Raw genomic sequence first — 13,151 nt, 5'->3', positions numbered from 1 at the left:
TCCTGGTTGCTGTAGTTATGTCTAGTTACATACTCACTTATCAGGGTTTGGTTCTAGGATCCACATATGAGGAAGAACACGTCATTTTTATTCCTGAGTTTGTTACTTCACTTAGTATAACAGTTTCTAGTTCCATCCATTTACCTGCACATTTCATGATTTTAGCTTTCTTTACTGCCGAGTAAAACTCCATCAAATAAATGAACCACATTTTCATTATCCACTCATCAATTGAGGGACACTTAGGTTGCTTCCATCTCTTAGCTATTGTGAAAAGAGCAGCAACAAACATGGATGTACAAGTGTCTCTGCAACAGGACGAGTTCTTTGAGAATATGCCAAGGAGTGGTATAACTGGGTCAAATGGTAGGTTTGTTTGTAGGTTTTTAAGAGTTCTCCACACTGCTTTCCATAGGGGCTGAACCAGTTTGCAGCCCCACCAGCAGTGGATAAATGTTCCCCTTTCCCCACATCCTCTCCAACATTTGGTATCATTTGTTCTCTTGATCTTAGCCAGTCTGACCAGGGTAAGATGAAATCTTAAAGTGGTTTTAATTTGCATTTCCCTAATTATTAGTGATGTTGAACATCTTTTAAAATGCTTCATAGCCATCTTTACTTCTTTTGAGAACTCTCTGTTCTATTGCCACTTGTTGCTAATACACTTTCAAATTTCATTATAAATCACACTGTAGAATGTATTAAAATATTTTACAAAACTATCAGGTCAGATAATCTAAGAAAATAATTTAGAATAGTGTCCAGCACACAAATGTTCCAAGAAAATCATCACCTGATGGCTTTGACAATGAGGGTGCTGCCAAATAATAGTTACTTCCTCAGGCCATGTTCCCTTGATTATAGGCTGAACGTAATGATCTCTTCAAGTAACAGAATATGGTGGAGTGATGAGAAATGACTTCCAAGATCTGGTTAGTAGAATACCTTCAATTTCACCATGGGTGTTTGGGGTACATGAAGCACAGCATGACTGAGGCAGCCTGAAGAGTTCTCCCCATAGGGCCCTAACTCAGGTAAAGCCAGATCCTCAACTATGTTACAGGAAAGGATTTCTATGTGAGGCAAAGTTGGTAAGCTTTTCTTGTAGAGGTAAGGGATTGTAAACACTTTAGGCTAGCACTGGGACACATATACAGGAAAGGATACTGCCCATCCCAGGGTGGATGCAGGCTTCAGAAGAGACAGTGAGGGCATGTGTAGGTATCTTTACTATGACTCTATATGTGATTCTGTGGCTTTTCAAGTCACCTGCCCAAAGGATATAATTCACCAGGTTTAAAGTTTAGGTGAAGTTCTAAAGTTAAGTATAAAAGTATGAGCTGGTTCACTTATTTCTCTTAAAGCATTTTCTTTGTGCAAATGTGGCTTATGAAAAATACTGTTTGGATCTAGGAGTGAGAGAGGTGGGCCGCTATGGTTAAATTTAAAGTTCACAAATATTTTGGTTCTAAGTAAGAAAGTTCCTTTGTTTTTAAGACCCTTGTCGGAGATATTTTTTGGAAGAGGAAATTTTGTCCCTGTAGGACAAATTGACTTTGTCGGTGTGTTGAAATTTCTGACCCTCTGCCAGCAGAAAACACAAACTAGATCCCAAGGTGAGACGTTTCCACGCCCCCTCTATTTTCTGTCTTTCTGTGCTGTCTCATCTGCCCTTGCTTTCCCTGATCTCTTGCCCTATGGGTAGCTGGCTGTCATTTTTTGAAAAAGCTCTGTCAAAAGGCCTGCGTGAGGTTAGAAGTGGATCTCCTAAGGCCTCCCAGCAACCCCGAGTGAACCCTGAAGAAGTCTTCAAGGCCAGTCGAGTTCTAAGATGACAAATCCTGGTTACCAATACCTGCTGGCTTCGACTCACTCAAAAAGCCTAGATTACTTCCCGCAGAACCCAAGAGGCAGGCCTGTCCTTTTGAGTCAATTTACTTTGGGGACAATTTGCTTTGCAGGTTTTAGAAGTGGGATACTGTTCCCTGTCTAGAACTTATAATGCTACTCTTGCCTTTACTTCTTCACATTTCCTATTCTTGATTCGAGGACTTTCTTTTCCCCTTAGAGACAAGAGTTATGCAACTTGGGCATCTTTTAGATAGACCCAGTGAAGGGGTACTCCAATTGCCTTACCCTGTGTCCCTGTTCATCATGGAAGAAGCTAGAGTGGTCTGCGTCCCTATTCCCTATCGGCAATTTGGGTAAACCCTTCAGTGATGGCATGATAAGAATAGGAGGTAGGAATTGGCTAGGCAGTTAAGGTAAAAAGACCCCAAAGAAATGTAGCCAGTTTCTGGGCTCAAAGTCAAAATGTCCTTGGGCCTGTTAGCAACACACTCTGTTCCAAAGGCAAAAAAATGTCAAAACATCAAAAGTATTTGGGAGCTAGTATCTAATCCTTAAAATATTTTAGGGTTACCTCTTCAGAGGGGGGAAATGTTAGAAAGGAGGGAGTGGACATAGATTTGATCAAAACATCTTATATGTATGTATGAAATTCTCAATAAAGTTTTTGTACATGTTAAAAAAAAATAAGAAGTGAGATAATGAAGGCAGGAATGGGTTTGGAATTGTGTGGTCTATCTTACAGAAGGCGCTGCTGAAGTGTAAGAACCTTGGGCTACATTGCTCATAGAAGTTTGGGCTTTAAGAACATATATGAATGGAAGGTCTTTTAGAAGAGAAAAGAAACAATGTCACACAGAAATTTTAGCTACACCAGCACTTACTTGCAGCTACATGATCCACAGCCACTCCCTGTTATATCAGAACTAAAAATTGCCAAATGAACTGAGTGATTGAATTAAAGGGAGTCCCAGAAAAATGTTGAGGACATCACTGGGTTTATTCTTACTGTTCTGTAATAAAGTGTAGAGAAAAGATAAACCAGGGGAAGAACTAATAAAAGTCATGACTTGATGGGTCTGAAAATTCTCAGATTCTCTAAATAGCCAAATAATGATAAAATTTAAAAATATATGTCCAGAAAACACAGTTGGACTAGAACACTACAAGGAAAATATGACCAAAGAAACAAGCCCAGGGAGTAACTATGCAACCACTTTGTTAAGGCCTTGAAAGATTGAAAGGGATATCTCAGCACTGTATCAAGTCACATCTCAGGACTTCATGTGTGTCTCAGATCTTCTCAAGGGAATATAAGGAACGGACCATATACTTCACAGAAGTTTGGATTTTAGAAGATTTATGGACTATGGATGGGCTTTCTTGAAAAAGGCATTTAAGGGAGAAGATTCTAAGAAGTTTCACAGAAACCCACAAATTTTTGATATTTTTATCAGGAGAAACACTGGAAGTTTGGACTAAAGGGACAGAGATAGGATTGAGTGAAAAGAGGCTATAGACACCCCCTCCACCAAATTTCTCTGTCAGAGAATACGTTGTGGAAACTCCTCAGCATGAAACATGTAACCATTCATTAAAAGAGAAGCAAGACTCAAAGAGCAGAAATAAGAGCCCAAGCATACAGTCTGGAGCAGAGAGACGATTCCCTGGCCAGGAGACCTAATTAAGGAGCATCTGCCAGTTTGGATTCTGGAACTATGGACCAGCGACTCCTCCGCTCCTCACCTCTACTGACCCTTCAGAATGCAAGTATTTCAGTATCTCCTGCTTGTCTTGTGAGTGTTGATGGTGTCAAGCAGAGCTTATCTTTTAGTTTTGATGATCTACAGGTCATGGACAACTAAACTTGAAGAATTATACTACAGGATTTGTGCTCAATAATACCCCAGAAGCCTCATCCACAGGAATCAACTTGGATGACTTCTGAATTTTGAGCAGATCCTTACCTACCTAATAAAAATGATTTTTTTCATATTCTAATAAAAGTGATTCTTGAGGTCAGCAGTTCTTAACTTGTTTTGGATCATCTGAACCTCTAAATAGAACATAAAATCCATTTAAAAATGCCTCAGTGTGTATGAAAAGCTTGAACAACTGTGACTGAAAATATGGCTCAATTTGCAAAGTAAATGAAGGCCAGAGTTTGATCCCCAAAATTCATGTAAATAAACTAGGCAGGGGTTGGAGAGATGGCTCGGTGGGTAAACACTTGTCTAATAAGCATAAGGGCCTGAGTTTGAATTCCCAGAACCCATAAAAATCCAGATGAACGTAGGCACATCTGTAATCTAATGCTTCTTTGGTGAGACTGGAAGGCAGAGTCAGGAGATCCCTGGAATCCTGCAGACCCGCTAGCCTGGTATATTGTAAAAATTAAAAAGACCCTGTATCAAACAGGTGGAAGATGAGGACTTACACCAAGTGTTGTCTCTGACCTCCACAAGTGCACTGACATGTGTACACCTGCATTCACACATCAATTTGCACACACATACACACACACACAGCAAAGATAAAAAGCCAGACATAGTGACAACCTCTGACCTCCATACACAGGTCCATATATGTGCCCATTCACCACCCCACATGAACATTCACATATACAGCCAAACACACAAATTCTGAATAACTGATACAGTATCCAGAAATTGGACCCACACCATAAAATCTTCCCAATATAAAATGTGATAAATTTCTGTATTTAAACTTAACCAAATAATTGTCATCTGTTCTATTGTAATATGTTTATATTTATTTTTAATATTACACCTCTAATTAAGAGAACTCATCCGCAATGTTAAAACTCTCTTAAAGATCATTTATAAACTATGTTGTGGCTTGTAACAAAAATCCCAATTAAACAGTGCATGTTAAATGAAATGTGAACTAGAAGATGGAATGTTTGACTCCCCTAAAGTGATTCTAACTTTTTTGATTTGCTTAATGCTCAAAGGAAAGCAAATGACACCGTTCAAATGTTTTATAGTGCCTATCCTTCACAATGACACCACATATTTTACTGCTCTATTCACTATCATATTGTGGCATTTCATGTATGAAAAAGTTAAAGCAATATTTTTTAAATGTCAGACAGTCATAGAGAGCAATTTATTTCACAGTCATGTCCCCCCAGGCTATGAGCCTATTTAGTGAGGCTTATTAGTGAGGGCAATGCCTGACAGACATGTTTTCAGTAGAAACACTTACGGGCCAATGAGAACAAAGAACATAAATATGCCATTCAGAAACACACAGCATTGTTTAAAAATAGCAATGCCATTTCTGTTGATAGTGGGAAGGGGGTGCTGCTGATCCCCAGACAGTACAGGGCCGTAGAAAATGTGGCCCCACATTAGAAGTCACGTTTGAGGCTCTTGCTGAGTTTGAGATGCAAAAGTGAGTTATCCATCTCAGAATTGAGGGAACTGCAAAATTTTGTGTTTCTATCAGACTTTTTCTGTTAGTACATTCCTAAGGCTCAAACATGCAGGTACCCTCACACAAGTTTTCATGAGGTCAGTTAGCACCTGTCAAGTAACAGAAGTTGCCAAATACTTGTTTCCCAATAGATTCCTGAAGAGAAGACTTTACCCCACTCACTACCTTGTAAATGCACTGTACATTGCGTTAATGGGTAGTAATTAATGAATTAATTTTAAAATTATATATCATTGTGGTGGTTTGAATAAGAATGCCCCCATAGGCTCCAAGTACTTGCGCATTTTGCCTGCTTGAGGATGTGAAAGTTTAGCTTATGCTCTTCCTCCAGCCACCTCTTCCTCATGCCTTCCCACCATGATGGACTCCTGCCCCTTTGGAACTGTAAGCTAAATAAACTCTTTTATAAGTTCCCTTGGTCATGGTGCAATTAGATAATACAATCATAAAACAAGTTCTCCCATTCACACTATTGTTTGCCTATTTTTTTAAAAAAAAAAAAAAAAAATAGTCTGATTCTTTGAGAGAGGTTTTTTAACAACATGTTGAGAGTCTCTCTTTGACTGTTCAAGACAGCATTGAAAAGGAATTGTAAATTATGGGTTGTGTGAATCACTGTTATTTCTAGTAGCATCTGCTTCAATAAAGTCAACTCTAGCACCAACGAAATAACCTTCTGTGTCACAGCCCATGTCCAACACCCAGGAAAAACTGCCACAGATGGTCACACCTCTTCAAAGTTTAAATTCTTGAATCCTTATAGAATGGCTTTCTTAGAACTCATTTATATTTTCCTGAGAGGCACTGAGATCACCAGGGAGGGACTCAGCTAGGAAGTCACTTTAAAGTTCTATGCTGTATGTTATTAGAATCCATCTTGACACTAGCAAGCTACGTACCCTCTCCATGTTCCAGAGAAATGCTATGATCACTGATAAGTGACACAATGCCTGTACAGTTTAGCTGGTACCTCAGCATGATGGCCACTCAATAAAGGTTATTAAATATCATCCATTGTTAAAAGTTTTTGTTTGTTTTTCCCCTACACCTTCAGGGTTTGTTTCTCCAGCTCCAGCACACTTGTTCTTTCAGTCAGTGCTCAGCCCCGAGGCAAACTGTTCCTTGCAAAGGCAAGAGAACTAAGAAAAGTTAAGGTGAAGTTTCAGATCTCCCTGGAACTCAAATTAGAGGTTCCCATAAGGTACAATTCTCTAACATGGAGAACCAAAGTTCTGCTTACCACAGAGTTGGCATGCTGCCCTTCACAAGGAAAACAGACACGGGCATAATATATGAAACTGGCTGCAGATTCTCATACCAATCATACACATCTAACAGAATGCTTCATTTGGAGTTTCATGAAGTATCTAGAAGTTTTATCATTGAAGCAGGGAATTAATTTTCATGTAAAATAAAAACTATATTACTTACTTTCCTCTTTGTTGTGACAAAACACTTAACAGAACCAACTTGAAGAAGAAAGGACTTATTTTGTCTCATGGTTTAAGAGGGTATGGTCCATCATGGTGGGGAAGAAATAGCGATGGGGGAGTGAGACTGACAGGCCTCACATCCCACAGACCAGGAAGCAGAGAGAACCCCCCTGAAATCAGGGCAGGCTATTACCCTGAAGGCCCACACCCCCTCAGTGACCCATTCTTCTCCCTAGGCTCCACTTCCTAAAGGTTCCACAACTGTCCAAAAACAGCATCACCAGCTGGCAATCAAACATTGAAACACATAAACCAGTGGGGCATATTTTACATCCAAATCACACCATCATGAAAAGTACTTTTCAAAGAAAGTATCTCTTTTTATGTATAAGATATACTTTAATAGAGATGTCTATTTGAAAGACTATGTCTATTTGATGTTACAAGACCTAATTTTGCATGTGAAAAGTTCACACTTGAGTATAGAATCATTGAGGTGTGTGAACCACCCTGTTACCCAGAAGCTTCTCCAGTGTAAGTCCATGTGCAAGCTCCACACCTCTATCCTTGTTTACTAGCTATTGATCTACATGACTAATCTATTATAAGATGACTCTTCTGATAATTGCAGGTGAAGAAACTGTGCTACAGGCTGTTAACTAACTTCTCCATGATCACACAACTAGTAAAAGGATAATGAGAAATCGAATTAAGTCCTTTGCCCCCTGTATCAACAATTACCCCACCCACCATCAGTAAGCACATCTGTAGGTACACTTGCTGCTTCCTGAGTACCTACTTTGCCGGGAACAGGAAAGGTTGGCATTTGAAGAGCCTGGGCCTGAACCAAAAGGCAATTTTTAAAAAGCATATTTAGGGTCTATGGAAAACCAAAACAACGTGGTGTCTTCTTCCTCAGACTAGGCAGTCAGCTTATGCTAAGACAGTAACAAACTTCAAGAACAATTCAGTGTTAGGAACACTGAATTCTTTTCTCATGAATACTTGCAAGAGACGTGTCTGATTTTGCAGGATGTTAGACATACTATAAGTATTTGGAGATTTCTGGTCATCATTTAGAAGACCACACTGGACTGCAGTAGTTCAGAGAGGACATGAAACACTTTTTAAAAGTGTACTAATCAGGTTGAAGAAATGGCTCAATGATTAAGAGCACTGGTGTTCTTACAGAAGACCCAGCACAGCAGCTACCAACCATCTATAACTCCAGTTCCAGGGGACTCTGATGCCCTCTTCTGGCCTCTGTGGGCACTGCATGCACATGGTGCACTTATCTTGTATGTGCAAAACACTCATATACATAAAATAAAACCAAAGAAAATTTTAAGTGTACTAGTTACATCCTTCACCCACATCTCACCTCTCACAGCCATTGCTTTAGTAGCTTTCTCCTCTTCCTAACCTGATTGACGCAGAAGAGTAAATCAGTAACCAAAGCCTAATTCTGATGGTCAAGGAACAGCCCTTCTCTGGGGTAAAGTGGACTTACTTTATGCCAGTTTATCTATTTTCCTGATGCTTAGCCACAATTAAAGGAGGGTGGCTAACTATAAAAAATGAACTTGTCCAATCTCAAAATTAAACCTAGGACCAATAGAAATAGATAAACTATCTTATCTCAAATTGGGACTCTGGTAATCACCACAGCTATTCTTTAACAGCTGGCCCTACTGTGTGCCTGGTGTGTCCTAGGAGTTCTACTGAGATTATTTTGTGTAATTCTTGTAATACCCCTGGTGAAATGAATCACTCTATTCTGCATTTTATAAATAAGAAAAATTAGGCCCAAGTTCACACAAAAAGTTGAAGAACTAGAATTTGAATCGCAGTCCAGAGACTTGGCTGGTTTTAATCACAGGAAAACACCCTTGAAGCCAGTGTGTGAAGAGACTCAGCTTCAAGATTTCAGAGCCTAGTTCTTAACCATGACTGAACATAGAATAATCTAGGGAGCTTTAAAAACGGTTGGTTGAAGCCTGGGTTCCACCCCCACAGATGTGATTTAACTGCTCGGAAGCTGCTAGGTGCTCAGAGGGCAGTATAGCCAGATAGAGGCACACTGCTTACCAAACGGTATGGCTGGCCTATGGCTCACTTGAAATTGGCAGAGAAAACTTTCAAATGTTAAGTAAACACTATGTTGGGCAAAGGTTGCTGCCACCTCTGCCACCGGCATGTGACCTCTGCCTTACTCTTCAGTTTAATTAAGGTGCCAGTATGGAAGCTAGATTCCCAGATGTTTAATAATAGGAGATAAATGATGATAGATAGATAGATGATAGATAGATAGATGATAGATCGATAGATAGATGTAGACAGATGATAGATAGATGATAGATAGATTGATAGATGATAGATAGATAGATAGATAGATAGATAATGGATAATTTTTTTTAAGACATGGATTTTGTTGAGAGGGTTGTCTGGTCTCTGAATTTTTCCTAGAAATCCTCCAATTCCAATGTATAGGACTATTCTAAATTAAAATGTACTCAAACTTACAAGTTCCCTACCTTCAAAGGACTCTGGAATACAGTCTATTCTTCAACTGAAGATGACTCAAATGTGCTCAGTTAACAGATGTCTACCATTATTGTAGCATCAATTAAACTTTTCAGGAGTTATGTTTGAAAAGAAAGCCACTCATAATCAACTCAGATCTTAATCCAGGTCAAGTTAAGAGATCTTAATGAACTAAACAAGCCTGAAGAATTGAGGGGGCTCATGAGATGGCTTAGTCAGTAGGGTGGAGTTGCAAGTTTGGAACCCCGAACCCATGTAAGAAGTCGAGTGTGGTTTCTGTTACCCTAGCACTGAAGAGCAGATCTCTGAAGCTCATTGGCCCACAAAGCTAGCTCAATCAATGAGCTTCAGATTCCATGAAAGACCCCTGTATCAAAAAAATAAAGGTTAGAAAATGATTGAGAAAAGACATGTGGTATCAGCCTCTGGCCTCCACACTCATTTGCACCCAGCAGCACATGCATATATCAAAAGCAAACAAATAGCCAGGCATGGTGGTGCACGCCTTTAATCCCAGCACTCAGGAGACAGAAGCAGGTAGAGCTCTGTGAGATCAAGGCTAGCTTGGTCTACATAGCCAGTTCCAGGTCAGCTGGGGCTACAGGGAGACCCTGTCTCAAACAAGCAAATGAACAAGAAATTAAATAAGAATGGGTCTGCTGCTCCGAATACCCTTTTGTGCAATGCCATTTGTCACAGGGAAGGGAAAGCAAACGCGGCAGGCCATCAGCGAATGCTCATCATTAAAGGGTGGGCAGATGTGAAGATAATCCTGCAGAAGGCAGGAGTGAATCCATTCTTTGAAAAAAGCAGAAATGCTGGCCCGTCTGTGAAATAATTCTTCCTCTACCATCATTGTGACCGTTGCACTGCTGCCATCCAAGAGGAAATGGCAAAAGAATCAATGAGGAAAGAAACCGCAGGGGATGCTGAGATGGCTTGGGTGGTGAAGTGCTTGTAGTCCAAATGTGAGGTCTTGAATTTGGATCCCAGCAACCAGGCAAAGAGACAGGCTGTGGGTGCATGTCTGCAATCCCAGTGCTGGGGAGGAGGAGAGGGAAGGATCTCTGAGCTCACTGGCCAGCCAGTCTAGCTGAATCAGTCAGTTTAGTGAGTGACTGTCTCAGAAAATAAGGTGGAGAGGCAGATGAACACAACAGATGCCAACCTCTGGCCTTCACATACAAGCAACCACATATGCACACATCTGCAGCAAAGACACTCACACACACAAGTTGTATGTGTGCTGTACAATAGAGATGGGCAAATCCCAGAGGCTACCTTTCCAGCCAACCTAGCCAAAATAGGAGCTCTGGATTCAGTTAGAGACCCTGTCTCAAAAAAATATAAGGTAGAGACCATATCAAGGAAGTTCCTAACATCAACCTCTGCTCCCACATGCTCAGATGAGCAAGTACACACATGCATACCCCCCCACACACACATACAGAAACTCATAGGCAAGCCGAAGCTACCTCTAAGTAAATAAGTAAAATATCTGCCCTTCTCTTAACAACAACTCATAGGTAACTCATAAGTAAATTTCCACAGGTTTAAACAACTTTTTTAAAATCTAAGAGTGTATCAAAACAGGTTTTCCTTCTGAAGTGTGCCCAGTCATTTTCAATGCTTGTGGCTAAGCAGCCTCAGGAAGCTAAAAATACTTTCTTTTCTTCTAAGTTGGGAAGAACAAATCAGACCAAGCAAATAGCTGCATATCATTTTCTCTCATCTTAAATTTCTTTCTAGAAAATGCTCGGAATAGCTGGAGCAAAGAAACAGCATCTGTTTTATATTTGTATACACATCCACAGACAGAAACAACCCTCTAGCTTATGTATGTCAAGCAAGATATAATAAGCTGTATTTGCATTATCAGAAAAGACGGTCAGCATATTGCTTCTTAGGGATTTTATTTCTTTCATTTGGTTGGAGAGAGAGATGTGTAAGTGTTGAAAGAAAACCACTAGAACAGATAAAAGCTTGCATAAAATATACAAGATGAGTATGTCCTTAACATGACCACACAGTGCTTACACAGCATTCATGAATCATTTATGCCTTAGAAATTCACATTTGAGGTTCTTAAAATAGAAAGACACAAGCTTTGAACAGGTCGCACAGGAGTTGTGTCTGCTGTAACCTGCAAAGTGAAAAATTCTTCCCTTTGACTTCCCAAGGCTAATTGTAAAACCTACACATGCATGCACGCACATGCACACAGAGGGCTCTGTGATCAATGGAGGTTACCCAGGAAGACAAATAAGCCTTTTAAAAAACACACATCTGCAGAATGGTTAGCAGTCAAGTAGTGTGGACTTTTCTAACACACCCAACATCTCTCAAGTCGCCTATTAAGCTAGTAGAATAAGGCTAATAACAGTAACAATAATACAAAAATAGGAGGTCTGAGTTCCATTCATGGGAGATCACTTTGGGCCACTAGAATATAGCCTTTTTTTTCCCCCCTCTCTTGAAAAGGAGCACCATTGGGAAATTTCTGCCTAATTCTCCATTTCTTGAACCAGAAAAGCAAATGTCCACAGAGGCGTCATGCCCCTCGGGAATGGTTGGCAGATGTGGCCCCATGGCTGTTTGCCTGGATTGCAGCTGGGCCTTTGATAAGTCCTGGAGTGGCTATGTGCACATACACCTACCAAACTCCAGGCGGGACCACTATCTGGCTGTGTGGATTCCAAAAGTAACCCCTGGAAGGAAGCAGGAAGTGGACATGTCATCTCCCCACACGTACACAGAGGCCAGCACCCTGGACCGCTCCCTCTGGAAGTCCCTGAAGCTCAAGGGGTGGCACCAAGCCCACCAAGCTACTTTTGCAGCCCGGGAAGAAGCGCCGGGCGAAGTTGGCGGCGCGTCCCGTTAACTATACCTTGCAGCTGGGCGGAGAGCGAGTCCTGATGCTGCTGGTACTTGAGCGCCACCGCCTCGGCTTTGCGCAGCTGCGTCTGCAGCTCGTAGTAGAGCATCGCGCCATAGAGGAAGCCGAAGACCACGGTGAGCAGCAGCAGGGTCTGGAAGATCCTCTTCTGTTTTCGGGAGCACATCCCGTTTCCCATAGTCCCGCCTGCACCCCGCGCGGCAGCGGTGCCGGTCCTCGTCCCCTCGGTCCCCGGAGGGAGCCTCAGCAGCGGCCACCGTGGGAGGTGGCTGGACGCGGCATGGGCAGGAGACGCGAGACACAAAAGCCGGGCTGCAGGGGAAGTGGCGGCCGCTCAGGCCCCGCGCACGGCGGGGTGCCAGGCCATCGACGCCGCCCGGGCAGCGGCCACCAAACTTGTGCGACGCTGGGTGTCCGCGAGTGGCCGGGCCCGCGTGGGGACCCTGTGCATACTTCGGAGCGCGCGGCCCCGCGCCCGGTCCCCACGCTGCGCCCGGCTGGGTCCCTGCGCCCCACTTTTTGGCTTGGCTGTGCCGCCCCTCGCCACCTCCGAGGCGACGCGCTCCCAACAAAGGGACCGGGCTCGGGCGGCGTCCCCGCGGGGAGGCGGACAGATGGGCACGGGCTGCCCTGGCCGGGTCAGGGGGAGGCAGGGCCGGTGTCACTGCTCGGGCAGCTACAGCCGCCCGCCACCTCCCACCCAACTTACGTGTCACCCACGGTCCCGCCGTCCTGGCCAACGGGATTCCGGGAGGAAGTCCCACTCGGGCTCCCTGCTCATTGGGTCCGCGCAAGCCGCCGCTCCCTCCTTTCGGGGAGCCAGTGCTGGGCTCCATTGGACGCCCGCTTTGTCCGTCCCGCCCCGGGCCGCGCCTTCCCTCCCAGCTCCGGGCAGCCCCGGGCTCTGTGGACTCTGCGGCCGCCTGGCGCCCGGCTGCGCCCACGTGGAGCCCGGGTGGGTGAGGAGAGGC

General features: G+C 42.9%; 1 protein-coding gene across 3 annotated transcripts in view; it reads right to left on the bottom strand.

The window, feature by feature from the left end:
- The window catches only part of Golim4 (golgi integral membrane protein 4), a gene marked incomplete at its 3' end in the record, with an annotated part of 87,716 nt that extends 75,219 nt beyond the window's left edge, over window positions 1-12,497 (bottom strand). For all 3 annotated transcript variants that reach the window (XM_008830130.3, XM_017797393.2, XM_017797392.2), the window contains 1 exon segment: window positions 12,172-12,497. In XM_008830130.3, coding sequence (XP_008828352.1) covers window positions 12,172-12,358 — 187 coding nt within the window.
- Window positions 12,498-13,151: the final 654 nt, after the last annotated feature.

This window comes from Nannospalax galili, unplaced genomic scaffold (genome assembly GCF_000622305.1).
Source record: "Nannospalax galili isolate Female #2095 unplaced genomic scaffold, S.galili_v1.0 scaffold33, whole genome shotgun sequence".
In the NCBI taxonomy this organism is placed as follows: Eukaryota; Metazoa; Chordata; class Mammalia; order Rodentia; family Spalacidae; genus Nannospalax; species Nannospalax galili.
The sequence above is the reverse complement of the archived record's forward strand: the minus strand, read 5'-3'. Positions and strand labels throughout refer to the sequence as shown.